The 22,973-nt window shown below is 38.8% G+C and overlaps 1 protein-coding gene across 3 annotated transcripts in view; it reads left to right on the top strand.

Moving 5' to 3' along the window:
* Positions 1–22,973, top strand: part of fnbp1l (formin binding protein 1-like) — a 42,335-nt gene that overhangs the window by 13,858 nt on the left and 5,504 nt on the right. The window contains exons 2-16 of one of the 3 annotated variants that reach the window (XM_029500575.1): positions 8,571–8,686; positions 10,350–10,400; positions 11,183–11,330; positions 12,727–12,789; positions 13,826–13,930; positions 14,780–14,908; positions 15,468–15,614; positions 15,789–16,010; positions 17,102–17,272; positions 19,519–19,628; positions 19,909–20,041; positions 20,222–20,316; positions 20,772–20,947; positions 21,455–21,492; positions 21,630–21,750. In XM_029500575.1, coding sequence (XP_029356435.1) covers positions 8,571–8,686; positions 10,350–10,400; positions 11,183–11,330; positions 12,727–12,789; positions 13,826–13,930; positions 14,780–14,908; positions 15,468–15,614; positions 15,789–16,010; positions 17,102–17,272; positions 19,519–19,628; positions 19,909–20,041; positions 20,222–20,316; positions 20,772–20,947; positions 21,455–21,492; positions 21,630–21,750 — 1,825 coding nt within the window. Of the gene's footprint in view, positions 1–8,570; positions 8,687–10,349; positions 10,401–11,182; positions 11,331–12,726; positions 12,790–13,825; positions 13,931–14,779; positions 14,909–15,467; positions 15,615–15,788; positions 16,011–17,101; positions 17,273–19,518; positions 19,629–19,908; positions 20,042–20,221; positions 20,317–20,771; positions 20,948–21,454; positions 21,493–21,629; positions 22,591–22,973 lie in introns of those variants that run through there. The other 2 variants (XM_029500573.1, XM_029500576.1) reach the window with 2 other exon arrangements.

Here is a 22,973-nt window from a genome sequence, read left to right on the forward strand (position 1 = left end):
GAATAATACAGTTTTACAAAATTACTTGCAATTAAAATATGAACATACTTCGCAAGAAATCAGCTGAATTTAACTCAGTTCACCTGCTGCAGCCTGAACTCAGTCTCATTCTCACCTTCCTCCTCTTGTGCATGGAGTGAAACAGGGTGCATGCTTGTGCGTAATCAAATGCGTCAAGTTAAGTTGCTGCAGAGGTGATTTTCATTCAATTTTGTACCTTTGCCTCGGACAGACGGCGTCTCATGGCTGTTTTGATATTGTTCTGAAATAATTGCAACCTGTCAAAATGACAAATGGCCTTCAGATTTGTCCGTCAAATCTTAAAAAAATCGTCAATGACAGAGAATTCTCGGTTAACGCAACCCCTGACTTGTGTACTGAGCTGGTTGTGATCCTTGTTGCGATTGCTTTCTGATTCATTTTATTCCACTGAAATGTTGTAAAATTTGAAGAATCATATGTTTTTAATCTACAGTTTGGTAGGACAACCAGGTTTGAGTGCGTTTGTGTAAGCCTACAGTCATGCAGTTGTTTCTGTTTCTGCAGGGAAAAGAAAGAAAATAGTTCTCAAATTGCAGAACAAGCAGTGATAGACGGGTGTGTGTGTTTACAGGGTGTGGATTTCAATAGTGTGAACGGCTCATTGAAACTGATGTTAAAATTTTAATAATTGTTGTCAGCTGATATTGACACTCTCATGACACCCTTTTCTTTGTAGGATTTGAACACTGTCATGGCCAATAACTATTTGGTGTATTAGGAAAATAACGATAAAGTTATATAGAATCAGAATCAGTGATGAAAACACAGTCATACTAAGGGTAAGACATGCAGTATTAGGTTTGTAAACCAGTTGATAGATGCTGGCTGTTTCTTCTGCCTATGTAGAAGCGAGAGAGGGTAAAGCCAACAGCGTGCCAGTGCTCCTGTCTGCTTTGCCCATAGATGGCAATTGGAGATTTTTCAACACAACAACCTTTTGAGCAGCAAGTCCAAGTCAATTGAAATCCAGATGCTCTCAGTAAAGCACATGTATGCATGTTTGTGTAGTTTCCACAGATATAAACTATGTGCTTGAGCCCTCTGGTGTTCTTGGCATTGCCTAACAGACCAAATAGATACGAGATGACTAAAATTGCTTTTCTTTTGTCACACCGATAGTTAAAAAGCAAACCTTACTACTTCTGTTGAAAAGTCCAAAAACCTTTTGTCGAATGGTATAAAATGAGAGCATGGTACTGCATCTAAGTTTTTGTAGTTTGATCATGGTTTTAAAGGACAATAAAATGTAAAAATGCACGTATATAGTGTGAAGATTTTCCTCCTTACTTTATATCAATCTCAATATTTTTGGCTATTATGGACACGGTTGCAAATGGATGAGGAAGACTGCCATCCTGGGGAAGCCAAAAACATACACACCTGTCTGGACAGTTCTTGCATGAACTATTTCTTTATTGATTTTCAAAATGAGGCATTATTCTCTAATACTGACATCATGGTATACACCTAATTATAAAGGGATTTATAATTTGTGTCGTGCTGAAGAATGCCCCTCAGCTGTGGTATAATGAGCATATACCACTGCCTGTCGTGATGTATTGCTTAACTTTACTGCAACAGTGCATTTTATCCATATTCCCCTCTCCTAGCTCAAAATCCACTAACCTGAATATCAGCAAATGTAGCTTGAACTCCCCAGTGTACAATATCTGCTTTGGGGAAATTAAGCTATTGCAATGTGTCCAGAAGTTTAAAATTAAGGTGAAAGCTGTCTATATGAGCCGCCTTGAGTCATGACGTTAACAGTAATAATTGTTAGCTATGTGAACATGCAAATATGATGGAGACAACCAAAAAGACCTGATATTAAGCTTCAGTTTGTGTTTGTTGAAGAGGTATTACCTTTGGCTACGAAGTATACAGGCGAGGAGGTCAAATTTGCAATGTGTGGATTCTGCTCCATGTTGGTTGCCCCTGCTGAGGAGGTAATCCTAGCTAACAACTGCAGGTGTCTTCTCAACAGGCGAATGAATGTGTGAGCAGACTTCAACCTTCTGCTCTGTCTGTGCTCACTATTTAAAGTGGGCGTACAGGATTAATTTTGAGAAATGTTTCAGGTCAAAATAGTATTTATCTGATATAATTGATTGATCGAAAATCGATAGAAGTGACTCTGGACTTTAAGAATAAAGACTGAACAAAACTAGGAAATAAGTGCTGAAATCTAGGCCTGCATACTACCTGCATACGGGTAGGTGATTATTCAGCCATGCTCCCCAGAGAAATAAATCACACCTGAACAGAACCGATTTTTCCTCTTACTTGCCTCCTGTTTTTCTTAGCTTTCAAGACCTCTCACCAAATGCCAGTCCTCTCCTCCCTCGTACTCTCTTCAATCTCCAGCACACACACACACTCAAAATCCTGCCTCCATCACATTCTCAGGAGAGACATTTTTTCTCTGGTTGTTTTCAAGGAAGATGAACACAGACACACACTGCAGACTGGGCCTGGGGGTGCCTGAGGGATGCCAGTGCTTCAGACAAGTTGACATTTCCCACAAAGTCTGTGCCATGTGTGAGTTGGTGTGTACATGTGAGGGTGTGTATGTGGTGCCCTCTGCTCTGGAATGCACTGTGTGTAATTAGTCTATTGTCCTAGCAGCATTTTCTATGCTAATTAACCTTGCCTTTTCTCATGGAATGCACCCACGATGTCTGGGTCTCTCATTGGCTGGGGAGGGGCTGTCTAGTCGTCTGATTGGTTATCAGGGTGTTTCAAAAGTGGAATCTTCACACAGGGAGCTAAGTAACTAACTTATTTTTTCACCATGCGATTCACGCTCATTAAAGCAAAGCAGCGGCTTTGTTAGTGTGAAACTCTAAAGAAGAAGACCTGTAAACCGTTTTGGGGTTTGAATCTGGGAAGGAAACACATTTCATTGTCCACCAGCTACAATGGCATGTGCCCAATTAGGCATGAGCCAAGAAAAACATACATAGTGTAGTTAGAAATAGCCAAAATTTGTGTGGTGTTTAGCAGGTACAGGATTCCCAAGGCGGATGGGGGGGGGGACTCAGTTCATAAATCATACTTTACTGACTTTCAGTACAAGTGTACAAGGGGAGGGGCCATTTATTTCTTGATTTTTACATTTAATGCATTCAGTCAAAAAAACGTTTAAGACTGTAGTTTCTTTGAGTAAATATCATGTGGTGGTATCATGGTGAGGGGAAAGATAAAAGATTAAGATTTTCTGATACAGATGTTGTACTAGATTGTTATTGCATTTTCACAAGTTGACCTAGCCCTCACCTTTAGTTTGACTGTCATTTTCTGGGTTTGTCAGTAAAATGGATTACTGACATTTCAGGAGCGTTTTAGGTCTAAATTTCAATGTTAAATATATTTTTCTATCTTAAATATATTTTATTATAGTTTCAACCCCAGTGCATGATGATTGAGGGCCCGCTGTTGTTTGTGAAGGTAGATGGGAATCTCTGGAAGTGGGGTCCAGTGTCTCATCTAGTCTGGTCTCTACTCTCTGGAGGGGCCCGGTCTCTGCTCCGTTCCTTGCTGTAGCCCAGTCTATTACTTGTCACCAATTAACCAATTAACTTAGACATGTTCAGGTACCCACTATGCTCAAGTCACCACATTCATTCATTCATTAATTCATTAATTAATTTTTTTATTCATGGGTAGGGGGCCGTGCATTATTAGTGACCCCTCTGGGAGCATTTTCTTAACAGATATGGTCCTTTTTATTCCAGGGAGAAGGAAAAAAAGTTTATGTAAAATGTCAGCGTGTTCCATGTTATTTCATGTTCATAATGAATTCCATGTTTTCGTGATCACAAATTTTATAGGGCCTTATGGACCGAATCCCCATGAAGACCGAGGTTGACATGAGCAAGGTTTTCAAAAAAAGCAACCCATGTTTAACTGCACAATTTTTTATTTATTTATATATATATATATATATATATATATAAAGAGACACTTATGTTTGTTATTTAAGAAATATGCAATATTTCTTTTGTGTAACAATTCCATCTAAGCATGGATAAATGTTAAAAACTTAATAAATGTCATAAAGACACTTTAATGTCTCCATTTGTCATTCTGTCTTGCAAAGTAGACTTGAATAGATCACGAGGATCCTTTGCACAAGTATAAATTGAAGCAGAAATCATTATGAATCAACTCGTAGCCCCAAAAAACCAATGGAATCGTGAGATAGTAAAAGATTCCCACTGCTCGTAGGAACATAACAGTGGTAACCCCTGTCTGTGATTATTTCATTGTAGAGGAGGACATCTGAATGACAGGGAAAATAAGATGCTGGGTTGTCTGAATGGAAAGTGTCAGATGCAGTGCAGGTGCTTCAGCAGTGTGGGAGCCTGAGTGCAGATCAGTTTGTAACTCTCAGAGTCAGTCTGTTATGCTGTTACCCTCATCATCATTTTCATCCTCCTACTGTTTTTTCTGCAAACTGAGAAACCCAAAGCCCAGAGATGCTGTCATTTCCCCAGTAAGCTGCTCTGTTCAGTTTGCCACAAAACTACAGGGTGAGCTTATACTCTTATTACTTATTCATGGACACTGTCACACAGGCTGATGCAACTGCAGGCAGACGCGCTCGCCATAAGAAGGTGGAAAAACCAGGCCCGGCTGGTGACAGTCTGGCAGGCATTTATCGTTACCAGTGTAGTAGAAATTAATAATAATAAAGACATTCATCCATCTTCTATCACTTTTCTGTTTCCAGGGCGCAGGGGTTGCTGGAGTGAATTCCAGCTCACATTAGGTACACCCTGGACAGGTCGCCATGATAGGGGCCAACATAAAGAGACAGACATGGACAAACAACCACTTAGACCTATGAGCAATTTACAGTCACATGCATGTCTTTGGACAGTGGGAGGGAGCATAGGGAGACCATGCAAATACCGCACAGAAAGGCCCCAGGCTCAGGAACCAAACACACAACCTTCTTGTTGTGGGGCAACAGCGCTAACCACTGTGCTGCCGTGCTGCCAGAACAAAGACAACCCAGTGATGCGTGTAACATCCTGTGAGCAGCCTCTTAAGTCGGTTGCTGTTGGACATCAGAGCTACTTTTTTTTTTCCTCTGGGGGGGGGGTTAGTTGATTTTTGAGCTGTTTGAAATGGGAAGTTCTGTTTTTTTTTTTTATTTTTTTAAATACATCTTTCCCACTGATTAACTGGAGTTAGGAAGCTCTTAATTTTGGCACTCCTTGTTCCACACTATCATTGTTTAGTTGTAACATGCTAGACTGTTTTTGTTTGTCTCACTGGTTAAACTTAGTCAGCATATATTTTAAGATGTTTCTGGATTGCAGGCACTGTCTGGTTTTTATGTTTTTGGATCAGTTTCCTCTCTAAGATAGTGGAAATATGACCCAGAGTTGTAGGCTTCAGTGATTCACTTATGCAGGTTTCATTTGATGCATAAGCAATTCAGTGATTGCGTAAATGAAGAGCAAAGGGAGAAATAATTAATAAGCGAAAGCAAATATGGTCATTTAGACTCAACTTTTAGTTTCACAGACATTTAAATTTTGAACCAAATGGCAAACTGTTAAATAAATTATTCAGTAGTATAAATATAGAAATGACTCAAAGCAGGAAAATGCTTGCCAGCCCTTATGCCCAAAATCTGGTACTCACCTTAAAGATCAAGAATTGGGCATTGCCTTTAGGAAAATAACCTTTTTTTTCCCCTTGTGTTGCTTATTTCACCTCTTCCAAGAATTTGTTATTCTCCACACTCACTCACACTGCACACAATGAGGCGATAGAGTTTAAAATCACAATGGTGCTCGCAAATGGCTGTCTTTGTGTTTGAAGAAAATGATAACCTAACAAACAAGGAGGTCAGATGTCTCCTGTTTCCCTTGGTGACCCTTATTTGCTTCAGTCCAGGCCTTGCTTGGTGTTGACACACTCACAAAAAGGGTAGATAGAGGGAAACAGAATAGTCACTAGGGCGCAACACTTGATGGATATCGCGATTTCAGGTTGCACAGTCCACCTATAGATTGTCCTGTGGGAACCGAGAACAGTCAACATATTGGTATTTAAGGACCGTGGGTGTGTGGCATTGCACATATAACTTTTGAGCGATAAGCAAATTCAAATGTGGTTATTTTCAAAATGAGTGTTTTGTCATGGTTGGCAGCAGTGGCCTAAGGATCAGTTGTGGGTTTATGATGCAAGTTATGCCTCGAGAGTGGCTTGAGAATTAAGGGTTAAGTGGAAAATGAGCCCCACCTTTTATACCACTGTGCTGTTCTTAAACAAAGTTTTTTTTTTTTTTTTTTTATAGCAACAGCAGACTAACAGATAAGACTATTTGGTCTGGGCAGCTTGCAGGTGTAATAGTGTCTGATAGTCCAACAATGTAATGCTGTGTGTGTTAACTCATTCATCCCTGAATGAGTTAAAAAATAAATAAATTAATTAATAAATATTTTGTGGGTTTTGCCTAAAATGACATCCACTCAGATTTTGGGTTTGCATTTTACCTCATTCACCACACAAGTTATTTTGCAAAGCATGCACATTAATAAACAAAATAATTCCTTAGATTTTTTTTTGTATAAAATGCCCGTAATGATGTATAATGTCAAATTGGTAATTTTCTGCTTATTGCTGTAATAGCAATAAGTCTGCTGTGTGTCCTTAAATGCACAAATGCAGAACAGTAACTCTGGCCTTACCACACATTGATAACATAACTTTGACCACAATTAAAGATGACAGAGATAACTGTTAATTTCTAGTGTTAATCACTTCACAATAGGGCAATTAGGGCAATGAATAAATGAGGTGATAAATTCATAATTTTGGCCTTTTATCCTAAAATTTAACCAATTCTGCACTGGATACACAGAGGTATGAATGATTGTTTTTCCCATCAAGCAGTGCATTGTTGCCAGTCTATCTACCCTGATGACAAACTGCCAAATTAGATTGATATTAAAGGGTGAAAATTAAAATGACTAGAAATGAATCCATAACACCACTTGTTCCCCATGGAAATGGCATTATTATTATCTGGGGAGATTGGAAATAAATCATTTACTGTGCTCTGTGTAATTTAATTTATCATTCTGGATGACATTTTAAGCAGGAAATTCAGAGTGAGTGTAGTAGACATGGACATTCAGCAGGCCAAGCATAAAAACCTCCTCAAGGTTACATGAGAACTTTTGTCTTCCTTGTTCAGCTTTTTCTTTGCCATAAATATACTGTATGATGATTCAGACATACAGGAGTTGAGAGGAAGAATCATTTTTATTTCTGTTTTTCAATGGTTTTTTCTCTTTGAGCTTTCATCTGTAATTTCTAGAAAATGTGAATTGTACTGAAAAAAACTTGGCACTATTTATTCATTGTATTTGATCTGCTGTAGTTTTGCTGACTTGTAATCTAAGTAATGTGTGCGTTAAAAGTTCAAGGTTTATTAATTGTCATTTGCATGAATTAAATGAAATTTGTACTCAGGTCTAGTACTATAAGACTATAATAAGTCTGATAATAATAATCTAGAATTACTAGTCCTATGCTGAGTTAAAGTATGTTCAATGACGCATGGAGGGCACCAGTCTAGCAGCCTCTGGGCAGCAGCTGTGTTTGAGCTAAGCTGTTCTGGTCTTAATGTTCCACAACTACACCAGTCCATGGGCCAGGTGGATAAGGCCCCCTACGATGTGGACTGCAGTGCTCCTGCACTATTGATATAGATGACCTCAATGGAAAGAAGTCTGCTGCAGGTGATCTTCTGGGCAGTTTTCACCACTCTCTGCAGCACCTTCCTGTCTGTAGCAGTGCAGTTCCAATAGCAGGTGGTGATTGGGGAGAATGAGACTAGCCTGTCTCAGCCTCCTGAGAAAATAGGTGCATTGGTCGGCCTTCTTTACAAAGGTGGAGGTGTTTATTGTTTATTTCAAATCCCTGGAAATGTGGACTCCCATGTATTTGAAGCTGATGACCATTTCCACTGATGCTTCACTAACGAATAGAGGGGAAGGGATGTGGCTGCTCCTCCTAAAATCTGCAAGCAGCTCCTTCGTCTTCCCAACATTGATGCAGAGGTTTATGTCCCCAGATTGGTCCACCAGTTCTTAAACCTCAAATGTGATGCTGCAGTTTGATTTATACATGTAGGGGTTTAAACATAGTATGATCTATGGCATAGACTTGTGTGTGGTGCGAAATGCTTTTACTGTTAAGTCACTGGGAGAAGGACATGTGTATTTTATTTGTGTGAATAAGTGCAGAGTTATATTCAGGCAGACAGACAACTGAGTCATGTAAGTCTTAATTTATTTTTCCATCCAGCTGTCAAATATGCCTCATTCATTTTCACCATCTGTTTAATCCTTTCACATGTGGTTTGGAAAATGTTTCTGTGATATGTTTTATGTTTTTCAATTTCTGTAGCGTTCATATGAGCTACAAATATCTATATCTCCCTCATCTTTTCTCTCCTTTCTTCTGCCCTCTACATTTCTTTCTACATCTCTTTCCATCTTCAGGACCAGTTTGAGAATCTGGACAAACACACTCAATGGGGGATTGATTTTCTGGAGCGGTATGCAAAGTTTGTCAAGGAGAGGCTGGACATTGAGCAAAACTATGCCAAGCAGTTACGGTACATGTTCAAACACACACATATACAAACAGTAATGAGTACACTTGGGCAGATATACACACCAAATCTTTCATGATACAGAGCTGAAGGTGAGAATCTTCTACTCTTTTGTCTGGCTCCTCCGCTCACTGGAAGGTCCTGTGGTATGAGGGTAAAATTTACAGTTTTTGTGGCAGTCGGTCATTAAGTCTAGCTGTCTTGGACTTACAACATTGTAACTTCTGAACAATTGTTACTTGCTTTATTTCACAACTTGATATCAATGGAAAAACCTGGACAGATTTTATGTTTTTCACATAACAGCATCACCATGAAATATGTACACATTTAAACATGATTCCATGGAGCTCAGACCATTCAATGACACACACTGAAGGTAGACGACCAGTTGGTAGAAGGTGTGTCAGCGCAGAGCATATTAGAGGGGTAATAAGAGGGTTATTTATTTACTAACAGTTTCATGTTCAGTACAATGATAAAATTACTTTTTACATTTTACAATTACTTGTATAACCCTAACCCTTGCATGGAGGTCTTGTGTCATTATCGGTCAACCTATTACATCACAGAGACTGTCGAACAAGCAGAGACAGGCTGACAAAAATCACACTTGCCAGCTTTGGGTTGGTATTTTCTCAAACATCTGAAGTGTAGCTTGAGTTTATTCCGTGACATAATACTGGTTATAAAACAAGGCCTTCTTAATTGTATTCAGACATTATGGATGGAATGAATGTGAATTAGCAACAGCGATCCGATCTGCTGGTAGTGAGGTTAAGTGGTAAAAACAATAGGCAGTGCTGGCTAAATTGAGACGCTGCTCCCTAAATGAGAAAAGCAGAGTTGGAGACAAAATCAAAGGGTAGCTGCTCTGGGTATACAATCTTATTCTCTCTCACTAATTTCTGTAGCTAGTGGACAGTCCACAGGGGCTGTAAACATTGGCTATATTTCAGCCAATACTACTCTTAAGAAAATGCCCAGATTGGCTCCAATATTTGGCATTAGTTTGGAACATCCCTATGAAACCCTCTTTCATGGGGATGTTGAAGGTTGAAATAAAGGCAAAATGTCTAATAAGGAATTTATTTGTTTTAAATCCAATGTTGAAATGCTTGTTGAAACATCCCAACAAGTACAAATCTAGTAATCATTAAAAACCAATATAGTCCCAATGATACTGGTGTGTGATATCAAACGGGAAATCCCCTCAGAATGCACACACACACACACAATGCTGCAGAGCGTGGCTGTTTTTACTGTGGGACAGAAAATAAGCCAGGCATAAAGCCTCCCTATTTTGTCTCAAATAACAGATAACTTGCACTCCTAAACACACACACACACACACACTCACACACACACTCACACACATTTTAACACACATACATTCCTTTGCTCCCTAGTCAAATCATTAACTCTGTTGTAGAGCCTGAGGGAATAGACAGGCCTCGACTTTGATGTTTAAATCTTTGATTCATCTTTAATATTATACTGAGATCCTGTGTGTGTGTGTGTGTGTGTGTGTGTGTGTGTGTGTGTGTGTGTTTTTTTTTGTAGGTTTGTGCTTACATGTCTCCTGTCTGTTAACATGTCTTTCTACCATCCTTAGAATATCACTCAGGTTTTTTTATGTTCTACATCTGCCTCTTTTTCTGATCAGGAATTTGGTAAAGAAATACTGTCCTAAACGCTCCAAGGATGAGGAGCCAAGGTGAGTAGAGTCAGTTGAGTTGTTCACTTGGCCTGTGTGTGTCTACTTGTATTTACTTCTTCAGCGTCTGTAGACTGTAGGGGTAGGGAGGACATTGTTTGTCTCCTTGTGCTGGAAATAATGTTTAACTGTAGTTTTTTGATGTGGTTTCACATTCTGTCTCCCTGCAAATTCAAGAGTTTAAGACTTAAATTGGTCTTATGGCAAAAGGGCACAGAGGAAGTGTTTTAGGCCACTCAGGAAACATTTTATTTTAATAACACAGCGTAGATGCCAAAATAACTCTTTCCTTTTACCAATATTCTTTAGAAAAGACAAGGACACCTAAATAGAGCATATGCAAAATACTTGGCTTTAAGTTAATTTTTAACAACATCAGCACTATTATGAATGGCTGTCCTGAAAGACTTTAGAAAATGTTAAAAAGGAAACTGTGTGACTGATGTTTTGTTTTTAGAAAGTAGTCTGCAGGTTGTATAAATTATATTTTCCTTATTTCATCACGTTTTTTTTAACAAATCCAAATATTTGTATTTCTACATTGTTCAAGGTTTTGAACATAAAAATGACACACTGAACACAGACAGCTGAGATGAGATGCAATTTATTTTAAAAAATCTAGACTGTGCATAGTTTGTTCAACTATTACCCTTCAGATATTTGTTTGTCATTCAGCCTAGTGTCTTGTTTGGACTCATAAAAATGCAACTGTTGAACTTGCAGCTGGCAACTGAGAAAACATGTAATTTGCGGTGTGTTTGTTCCGCGTGTCTGTTGTCCAGGTTCACATCATGCCTTTCGTTCTACTCTATACTGAATGAGCTGAATGACTATGCTGGACAGAGGGAGGTGGTGGCAGAGGACATGGCTCACAAGGTGTATGGAGAGCTGATGAGGTACAGCCAAGACCTTAAAGCTGAAAGGAAGCACGTGAGTATCCTATGAAATTTCATATTTCACTGTGGTATAGAGAACTTTATTTTCATTTTTCATTAAGGCCATAGGGCACAGAAATTGTGTTGTTTCCTGTGCTTCCTGTCATAAGGCGGGCGTAGCTGTCTTTCCTCTGTGTTGCCTAATATGCTTTCCTTTTCTGTTTGGCTTGACTCAAGAGGATGAGTATGTTGGATATAATGTTAACCATCTGTCTTTTACTTCACTCACATCTGCTGATGCTATAAACTGAAAATCTGAGCTCCACATGGATCAGAAAAAAGTGCCTTCCTATTGTTTTGTGTTCGAAAACTTGTTTGTTTATATTTGTCATAATAGTGCCAAGAAATTATGCCTATATAATGATCTTATTTGCCTCCTGACGAAGCAACCCTGCCTATAGCATGTTTTAGCAGATAGTCTGTCCCACAGACAGCCATCTATAGGCTGATACTGAAAGGAAATGTTGTTGGTTTTCAAATACCTCTGTAGTAGCTGAGTTAGAGTTTGTTTTGGGATTTCTCTTCTAAATAATGACATATTGATATTATATTGCCCCCCTCCCCCACTGATTTAGTAATGCATTTTTATTAATTCCACTGGCTAATAAATAAATTTTTAACCTAGCTTTCTTTAGTTTAATATGATGTAGTTTGGTAGATGGCATGACATTTAGTAAGCATTCAAATCTTTCCAAAAAAATTATCAAAAGTTGCCAAATTCCTGCATCTCACAAATGTTGGATCACAGAGGGATCCCACTCAACACGGTATCCAAAGTAAAGCATTATCTAATTACACTTAAAACAACCACTCTTGACCTTATAAAGAGTTTTTGTCATTTTAACCCCATGGCATGCCATTTGTGGAGTTTGTTCAGTTGTCTTGGAGATGAACTTTTTTTCATGTGAGGTCGGAAGTTGTCATGATTTCATTAAATCTATAGCAACAATACAGCTCCATGACAACTAAGCAGACTAAAATCTACTTACTCAGAGATATTTTAAAAAGATCCTTAGGTTGGGTTGTTTTGTGAAATTTCTTATCATACGAAATGCATGTATGTCTCTTAACATAATGCTAAATGCAGATTTTTCTCTTTGACTGGTTTCTGTAATAAGTAGCTGGTTTACAGTGTAATTCAATCTCAGTGTTATTTTACTGTTGTAGTCACTGGACTCTTGTAAATCCATGGCTGTGGCCTCAGTATTTTTCCTCCTGTTGAATTGTTATTGTGTATGTGGCAAAAATGTCTTCAGTCCTATCATTTTTTGTTTATGCATATGAGTGTGTTTATATATTTACACATATTTTCCTGTGTTTTTGTGTTAATGTCTTTTGTCTCTATGTGCATGCTTATGTGTGTATGTTGTCATGGTTGTGGAAATGAGCAGCATCTACAGGAGGGCAGGAAGGCCCAGCAGTATTTGGATCATTGCTGGAAACAGATGGACAATGTAAGTGGGGAGCGACAGGGAGGAGGAGGGGTAAAGGGGAAAGTGGAAAGTGTTTAGTGGAAATATTCTGTTAGGGACAGCCAGCTGTGTTCATTTCATACTTGTTTGCACAAAGAATGCAAGAAATGCTAACAAAGGTAACTGCAGGGCAAATGGGGATCAGCAGTTTGCCCCGATTCTATACACGTTGTTTTGTGAAGACACAAATGGGGCATTTCTGGCACCTGTTTATATTTTTTGCAGACATTTTTCATTATAGTCTCCTATGTGCTGTCCAAATTAATGTAAAGTATGATATTAAAATGTGTCTCTCTGACTGTGAAAATATGGCAGTCTCCTTTTCTTCTTCCTGGCAAAAATCCTAGTCTACAGGGACCAAGGCCAGGGGCCAGGACCAGGAAACACACAGACCACAAAGTGGACCAGCTCCTCCCAAGTCAAAGCAAGGCCCATGTGCCACATTTGGCCCGTGACAACCTTCTTTTTGGCTCCTAAAGGCTTCAAAGAGAAATTCCATTTGTTCATTTCTGAGCTCATTTATTTGTAGTTGCCAAGTTATTTTATAAAAAGCTAGTCATTACTAGAGTTCTCATTAACCACCACGATTCCACAGGAAAACTGTTATTTGTTAAATTCAAACATGATATCATGATACATGTCCAGTCACATTTTCTGGCCTGTAGCCCATTAGTTGAGTTGCTTTACTGCAGCACATCTGATTTAGACTATTTCAGTGTGTGGTCTGCATGACTTTAATCGTGACTACCTAGTGACTGGACTGTAACGTCCTAGCTATTCACTGCATTTCCTCCACGACTAATGTGACCCAGATGGGCTGGCAGGAAGTGAACCATCTCTCTCTCTGATTCATTACCCCCTTTGTCTCTTTTACCTCTCATTCACGCTCTCTTTCAGTTTAGAACTCTTTTATTATGACAAGAAATGGAGACATGCATTGTGATGAAGAGATTTTCATGTGTATTCTTTGTGTTTCTTGTGACTTTAAAATTCAGTTTTCATTTTTTTTCTTTTTCAGAGTAAAAGGAAATTTGAAAGAGAGTGTAAAGAAGCAGAGAAGTCCCAGGTGACCTATGAGCGGTTAGATAATGACATCAATGCCACGAAATCAGAAGTTGAGAAGGTAGGGGTCCCCAACTGCAAACACAGCTACTGTAAACCAGTCGTCTGTCAGATGAACAACAGGTTGTCTGATAAATTGTCTTCAGCCCTCATTGGTATAAAATATTGGCGTCAATCTGCAGTGAACAGATGACTAAAGACATGTTGTGTCTTTATGTTGTGTAAGCCACAAGTAAATTTATAACTTGGTGGGAAATAAACATTTTTCTTTTTTTCTTTTTTATATTTTGACATTGAAGTCATACAAGTAACTAAATAATAATTACAGTACATTCATTTCACTGTCATCATACCTAGTATTTTGGTTTACTTTAAGTTAGTAGAGTGTAATTGGTGCCTCCAAAATTATACCATTGCTTTTTTTTTTTTTGTTTCCCACACACTGGCTGTATAATTAGATCCAGTGTATGATGTTAAATGTTGAAGGGAAATAAATAGTAAAGTCCCCAAATCCAGTACAAGAACCTTTGTTTTTAGATGAGGCAATGCCCATCTAACAATTTTAAGTGAATTCATTTAATACGTTTTAACGGTGGAGCCATAGAACCATAAGTACCAAATGTATTAGAACTGTTTAATCCAAATGTCATAATCATACAGGTTGTTTCCTTTGAGTGTTAAGTTGCTGATTTAAGAGATGAACAACAGATTCTTCTTTGTGACATGCATGCTGTTTATGTTATTAAAACCACTTGATTTCTTTTAAAACAGCTCTGTAAAACCTGTCATGTAAACAATGTTAGTGTCCTTAGATTTTGTTGTAGCCACATTATACTCTATAAACACACTATGAATAGGTGCAACGCCCTTTAATATGGATCTATTGTTTTGTACTGATATAATTGTTCAGGCCAAAGCCCAGTTCTATCTGCGGACTCACATGGCTGACGAAAGCAAGAACGAGTATGCTGCTCAGCTTCAGAACTTCAATGCAGAGCAGTGGAAACATTTCAACAATTCTATACCGCACATCTTCAAGGTAAATCAAACACGTTGGCCTGTAGCTTCACAGTGGTTAACCCTCCTGCAAATGTGTTACAATCCAAACACTGGTTAAAAAATTAAAAAGCAATAATCCAATGAAATTTTATTTGCAGAGGTCTGAAATGCTTTCTACAGACAGTATTTCTATGTAGACAATCTGATTATCGCTGGCTCTATTGTTCCAGACTCCTGACTTACAATACTACTTGGCCTTGGATAAGCAAAAAAAAAAAAAAAAAAAAAACTGGGGGGGGGGACAATAATAAAAAACCAAAAATTTATTCAATCTGCACATATACATTTTAACAAGTAGGTGATATCATTGTCCATGTCCATCTATTGGAATGTCTCAATTAAGGCTGTGTCATGTTAAGAGAAAGCGTTGCAATCTGTGCAACTTCCTGTCAAACGATAAATGTAGCAGTCTCTCTCATTGAGGCTGTTACTAACATACTGAGTGGTCATCAGACTTATCCAGGGGAGGGATCTACACGCTTAACCACCTAGAGCTTTGCAAAAGTGCTGTTTAATATTTTATTTCCACTATGTTACAGAATCTGCAAGACATGGACCAACGTCGGACGATAAAGCTTGGAGAGACTTACCGGAGCTTTGCTGAGGCGGAGCGGAGAGTCATTCCCATCATCTCTAAATGTTTAGAAGGAATGGTTTCTGCTGCCAAAGCTGTCGATGAGCGAAGGGTATGTGACCAAGTGCGAGAGGGAGGAAAGGATGCATGAAAGAAAGAAGTTGTCATGTTAAAGTTAGGTGATACTAAACATCGGGAAAGGATGGAGAGAAAGCAAGGTGGTAATAGTTGTTTCAGCTTGTCTGGTATCTCCCCATTATTTTTTTTTGGCTGCCTTTCTTCCCAGGACTCTTCCATTGTTGTGGAGTCATTTAAGTCTGGCTTTGATCCCCCGGGTGACTTCCCTTTTGAGGACTTCAGTCAGAACCTGAGCAGAACGGGTTCAGATGGGACCATCAGCAACACACCCAAAGGAGACAGAGATGGGGCGCCGGCACCACGATCTGACCAAAAACACCAAATGAGCAGAACCAAGAACAAGCTTTGGCTGTTTGGGAAGAAACCAAAGGTACAATGAATAAATGGTACTCGTAATTTCAGACCAATGGTGCATGGTCACGAAATAGACACAGCAATTTTCAATCAATCTGAACAATGTAGTATATATAGTATATTTTTCATAAGTAGGGACATTACTTGAAAAATGAAAAAATTTAAGTATACTTACTTGTCTATATTGTTTATATATATACACATATATATATATACATATATATACACACATGCACACACACACACACACACACACACACACACACACACACACACACACACACACACACACACACACACACACACACACACACACACACACACACACACACACAAGAACACATGCCAACCTGTAGCTGGGTATCATTCAACTTTATTTCATATCCTCCAGAATTATTTTCTTTTTCTCCATCCTTGCCCGTGATAGCTGTTAATCTCCTACATCAAAATGTTATCTAAAATAATATTCTTATTTCCCTCTAGATTTTCACATTCTAGACACCTAAATTAAAGGTTTTTGTCACTTTTCCATTGTTTATAAGAACACAACGATCTTACTTATCTTTTCTCTGATTCACTCTTTGCACCTTGCCCCCCTCAATACAGGCCATGTTGGGTAATCATTACCTATCTACTGTTGGTTCATGTTTGCAACGTCAGCTGCCTCACAGTGTCATAAACCAGTGTGTTGGCTAGGGTGTGTGTTTGTGTATACGGACTAGTTTAATTGTTAAACACAGGGTGACCTCATTGTTTTGTGGCGGTGAAGTTGAAATCCTGTGATCTTGGCCATTGAGATTAAAATGGTAAGATAAATGATTTATTTAATATAATGAAGAGAGTGGTGATATTTCATTACAACCACACTTATGAAACCTGGGAAACCCCTCCTGGTCTTTTGACATGAGTGCACATTTGCTGAATACATTCATTAAATGTAATTACACATCTTCTGCATTTCAGGTACTTCCATTTGTAGTAAGATCACTGATCACTCCCACCCCAGTCATAAAAACCATAATTAAGGCACTTGACAACGCAACACAAATGCAAAGAATGTAATGTCCTGACTTCTACTTTTGTCGTCTCTTCCTCTTCCCCCACCAGTCCCCTTCCTCCTCTCCCCCTCCACCACCTTCCTCCTCTTCCCGTCCTCGTCCCACCTCCCACCTATTCCCTCCACCCCGGTTCAATTCTGACCTTGTGAGCCACTATCTCTCTGAGATAAAAACTACAGCGCCCAGAATCCCCCAGAATTTAAGGGTCCTGAAGAGAGGGGTGAGACAGGAAGTTGTATTGCAGTGTTGGATTAAGACATGTTGATGGTTTTTCTCTCCATGCAGTGCCTGCACGTTGATTCCATTGATTTATTTATATATATATATATGTATGTATATTATTTAAAGGTATAGTTCATCTCAGCAGGAATCTGAGTTCTCCCCAGAACACAATCTTCCTCTCATTGAGGAGATCTAATAAATATTTCAAGTTTTATAAGTGAAACTTGCAGACACTGTGTTGTTTGTCTTGTTCATTTCATTCTGTTTTGTTTCTTTCTTGGTTTGGCTGTTTCTCGCCAATGTTTTTCTTCATCCTTTTTATTTCTTTTGTCTTTGTGATTCTTTACTTACTTTTGTTCATAAAACAGATTTCTGCTCAAATGTGGAGATGGAGGATCTGTAGTAATACATGGTGTGTATGGGGGGTGTATGGTGTTGGCCTGGGGATTTAGATGTTATGGTTTCAATGTTGTGTGAGGGGAAATGGGCTGAAAAAGTGTTTCCAAGATCAGGTGTGTGGTCTGATGCTCTGGCCTGAGTTTGCAGTGGTGTGTGTGTTGCTCTACCAGCCTTGTCAGTATGCTATGAAGCAGAGCTTTCTGCTTTCAAACTGCTTGACACAAACTTGTAAATAACACCCAGCTTCAGTGTTGAGCCAACATTGGCTTTTTCTCCTGCCACTGTGATTGGCTCATTCTCAAATGCCTGTTGGTTTGATCACAGTCAGACAAAGCCAGGGAATTTGATCAAGTGTTCCTACACACTTGAGTTCCCTGTGGCTATTACTTGTAAAAAGCAACAACTATCTTACAACAAACATTTGTATTCTTCACTTACACAGGAATCACTGCACTTGTTTAAAGTTCCCTTACTGTCCAGGCAGAATATTATGAAACCAACAGCAGGTTAATGTTTGTTCTTTTGGTTTTGCATGAAATAAGAGATTGAACCAAGCTGTAAAAACTAGCACTCAGAATCTCCACAGAGCACCTTGGATAATAGTTCATTGTAGAATTAGGCTTTTGAGAGGAATAACAAACATGCATTTTAAATTGTTGCCGTGGATGCATAAACTCAATTTTACCCCCATCATCATTCTAGCAGAATGATTTTTCTTTTATAAACCAGCCCAAAAACCTATTCTACTCACTTAAAATATCTTTTCCTCATGGAAGGAAGGAATTAACCAGTAAATGCTTGGTCCCTTCACTCGAATATCTTCCTGAGTGCTGATGAAGGCAGTGAAAGTGAATTATTACCAAGCAGGAGGCCAGATTAAACACTCTGTAGTGCCTGTGCATTAAATACCAAGTGTCCTTTTAGTAAATATTTTTAAATATACATATATTCTAACTGACCTCCTGGTTTGCAATGACTTAAGTTAGATTTTTAGCTTTTACAGTCACGCTGGCAGCACATACTGGTCTTACTGGTTTACATGCTGACAAACTGGTTTGTGATTTGACTGACTGCCTGCATGACATACTTCCATCTAACCAGCATACCATGTTGTTTGTCTCTTTTTACTGTAATGGTTAATGCGTCAGTGGTCAGTTAAGATGGTAAGTGTGTGTGTGTAGAGTAGTAAATAAGAATGCCCAGCTGTGTAGACGTCACCATGTAGGACCTCCCTTTGCATCTGTTACAAAATCCCAATAGTGATAGTTTTCCCACTCCCAGGTAGAACAGTTGCCCTGCCATTTGTCATATAATAGTCAACAAGAGATTTTTTGCCTCCTTATTTTTAAAGACCCAGGTTCAGCCGAGTGTTAAAATAGCATTGTTCGGGTGTTTTGCTCATTCCTGATGCGTTATTAGAACAGTTACTGTTTCCACAGTTTGAGCCACCAATGAGAAGACCTTAAAATGATTGGGGAATAAAAGAATAAAAAAAAGACGACCAGCTGCTCTGCTCCTTGTTTATGTTGCTGAAAATGGGGTTGTGGGGGCTGAAAAGTTGCATTAATAAGAAGCGGATGATCTATTTTTTTTTTTATACCTATTTTTAAGTTTGAGCACAAAAATAATACAGGATGCTTTTTATTAAATCTCTTTTTATTTGAAGTACATCTTCAAAAAGAGGCAAAAACCAGACCAAACTACAGGATGCATAAGTCAGGGATGTCATTAACTTTCAATAGATCTCTCCCTAACACCACTGACTTCTAGTGACACTGATTTGGTATGAAGTGGCACTGACTTAAATCTAATAAAGAGTTGCTAACTGGTATTTCTTCTGACAAGGCTCCATCACTGGAGGATTTTAGTCACTTACCCCCGGAGCAGAGGAGGAAGCGGCTGCAGCAGAGGATTGATGAGCTCAACAAAGAACTCCAGAAAGAGATGGATCAGAGGTCAGAAGCTAAATAATGACTCCTCATCTGTAGTTTTAGGATGTCACTTCACCAGTGAGCTTCTTCACTCATTGGTTGCTTTATTGTTAATATTTTGTATGTAGTAATCAGGGACATAATTCATCAGCCTCTAATTATCACTCAAATGTAAAGTTACAATTCAGCTGAGATGACTGACTGTAGTGAACAGTCAATGTGATAGCTGGAAAAGGTGGTTATGAACTTTTTCATCATTTGTCCACTCTGTCAACTCTATTGAATGTTTGTGTTTATATGACAGAGATGCCCTGAATAAGATGAAGGATGTGTATGAGAAAAATCCACAAATGGGAGACCCCAGCAGCCTGCAGCCTAAAATATCAGAGACAATCTGTAACATGGAGAAGCTGCGCTCGGAAATCCATAAAAATGAGGTAAAGAAGAGTGAGAGGACAGAGTCAAGCAGTACTTTGGAGTATTATTGAATATGTGTAACTTGGGGATCAGCGGTGGTGATAGCACCAGTAGAGTACCAGTAGAGTGAATGATGGCACTGTCAATTACCATATAGAATTGTGACCAGGAAAGAGGCATCATCTTCACTCTGTTGACAGACTTGGTTATCTGAGGTGGAGGGAAAGCAAAGCTCCAGAGGTGACAGAAGACACAGTGCTGACAACCACCATCACACTCCTCAAGGCAGGGAAAGGTAAATATTTCCAAACCCTGTTACACACACACGCACACATCCTCTGACCCTAACGTTCAAAATAAATGAGCCACTTCTTTAATTATTTTAACCAAGAATAATACAAGAATATATGATGTATTTTGTTTGTTTTGGTCTAAGAAGTGTGGATTCAAAATAGAAGAGTTCTTTATATTGTGTTACTGGTCCATTACAGAGGTTTTGATTGTCATATCAGTGAACTAATGCATTTAGGAAACACTAATAATAATTTCATATAAATTAAACTTTACATAAAAAATTATTTTATCAGCACCACAGGGGAAATTATTTTAATCCTTTCACTGGTGGTTTCTTCTATAATGTTCCTGCACACATGAAGTAAACGTAATGTCTATTGTATATAACTGGGTTGCAGTGTTGTATTTCACCCATGCACACACCAATTTGACTCCAACTGCCTGTTTTCCCATCAGCCCTGAGGGTAGTTACACAGACGACACTAGCCAGGAGCATCACACACCTCAGCACCGCTCCAGTCCTCCAAAGCCTGGACACCCAAACCTCGATCCTCACGAGTTTGATGATGAATTTGATGACGACGACCCACTGCCAGTCATTGGTCACTGCAAAGCATTGTACTCCTTTGATGGTAAGAATAAACACCACAAAATAACTGTCTTATCTCCCAGCAGCCGCTGCCATGATGTATTCCAGACTCATCTGTGACTGTAAAATTTAAAATGAAGTGAAGCAATTTTGACAGAAAATCATTCCATCTTGGATTTTTAAGGTGACTAGCAACAGTGATACATTAGTTGTGTCAACAACTAGTGCTTGCTGGAAACTAGTCTGGTTATTTAACCACCTGAAAGCTCTTGATATTACCAGCCAGTCTTACATTATCTACTTGTTTCTAATATGTTGTGATAAAAATAAAAAATTGATTTTTTTTTATCTGCACCAACATAAAAGCAAGATCAACTAATGGGCAACAATTTTGAGGGTCCAAGACACTAAATCCAAAAATGACATTTGATGATCAAATCTGAGTCTGACATGGCAGCTCACTGTCCATTCACCAGATATCTCCAATAGTTTGACAAAGAACAGCCTGTGTGTTACTGTGTGTTCAACCTCACTGTGGTATTATTCACAGGTCAGAACGAGGGGACACTGGTGATGGCAGAAAATGAGGTAATGGTCATTTTACATTTTATGATGTACAGTTTATGCAGTCTTCCCATTTATCTCTTCTTAAGAAATCCCATTATGTAAGATTTTTTGTGTTGGTCGTCTAAGGTTCACAGACACCGTTCTGTCGTTGCTTTCAGGTGTTGTACATTATCGAGGAGGATAAAGGTGATGGTTGGACAAGGGCAAGGAAGCAGAGTGGCGAGGAGGGCTATGTCCCCACATCCTATGTAGAAATCACCATGGAGAAACATGGCAAAGGTGCCGTCACTTACATATGAAGCTACACTGTCCTCTTTCCTCTTCTGCCATTCATCTGTCACTCTCTCCATCACCGCTCTCCTTTCCTCATAACCACACAAAGGAAAAAGACAATTGCATGGACATTCATCTGTTTCTCTTCTCTGACTTCCATTCCATCTCTCTACCCCTCAGTCTGTCCCTTCATTATTTGTCCTTCTTCTCTCACATCTGTGGGACAATTTTTGAGACGAGTGCCTGTGCAAGAAGACAAATAGGATAAAAACCTATTTGATGGTGTTTGTGTGATGATCATATTGTATTTCAGGCATTTTGCTGTGTGTCTCCACTGCTGTTTGAGCCTGCATCAAGGCATTTTCATTATTGATCAAAGCGTTTTAAGATTGTTTAATGTAATATATTAGACACAGTTTATTTTTATTCATTCCTTTAATTATTGTTGTTTGCTTTTAAAACTAAGATCTGAAGGTTTTTGGATTTATGTGTTGTTTTTATTTGTCTGATTACTGTCTGGGGGGGTGTGTGTGTGTGTGTGTGTGTGTGTGTGTGTGTGTGTGTGTGTGTGCGTGTGCATACACATTTATCTTTATGTAAAATTTTTTGTTATCTGTGCCACATTGAGGGTCAGACTATGCTTAAAGAGGGTTGTCTGCCTTCAGCCTCTGATGGTTAACACATGATATGTTCTTACCATTTGTTGGACAGGTATTCAGATTGTCTCTCTTCACATAGCAGAGCTGAACACATAATACTAGTACTATTGTACATATTTTCTTACTGTCATCAAATCCCATGAGAAGATCAAAACCAACAATGCGTTTAAATTCAGAGAAATTATTTGACCCCTTTTTTTTTTTTTTTTTTTTTTTTTTGCAGTTTCAAAAACTGCTGAAATTTTGAATTTGTTGGATTATTTTCAGTAAGCAATGCCCCTGCTAAAAACATACAAATACAAAAAAAAATCTTTAAAGGAGCTCTATGCAAGTTTTTGTGATTGCCACATAGCTCTTTCAGTATCAAATATAAATCCTTTGCTCATCGAGAGCTGCTTGTATTCTTCTACTGAAGTTAGCATGCTAAGCAGCTGGTCTGGCCAGACCATCTTGTCACTTTCTGACAGTGAATCCTGTAGCGTCTGAGCAGTCTGCTCTAGGGAAGCAGTGCTGCTCAGGCAGTGTATCATAGACTCATTGATTGACTGTGATGGCTAAAGCTCTTGGAAA

This window comes from Echeneis naucrates, chromosome 4 (genome assembly GCF_900963305.1).
Source record: "Echeneis naucrates chromosome 4, fEcheNa1.1, whole genome shotgun sequence".
Taxonomy (NCBI): Eukaryota; Metazoa; Chordata; class Actinopteri; order Carangiformes; family Echeneidae; genus Echeneis; species Echeneis naucrates.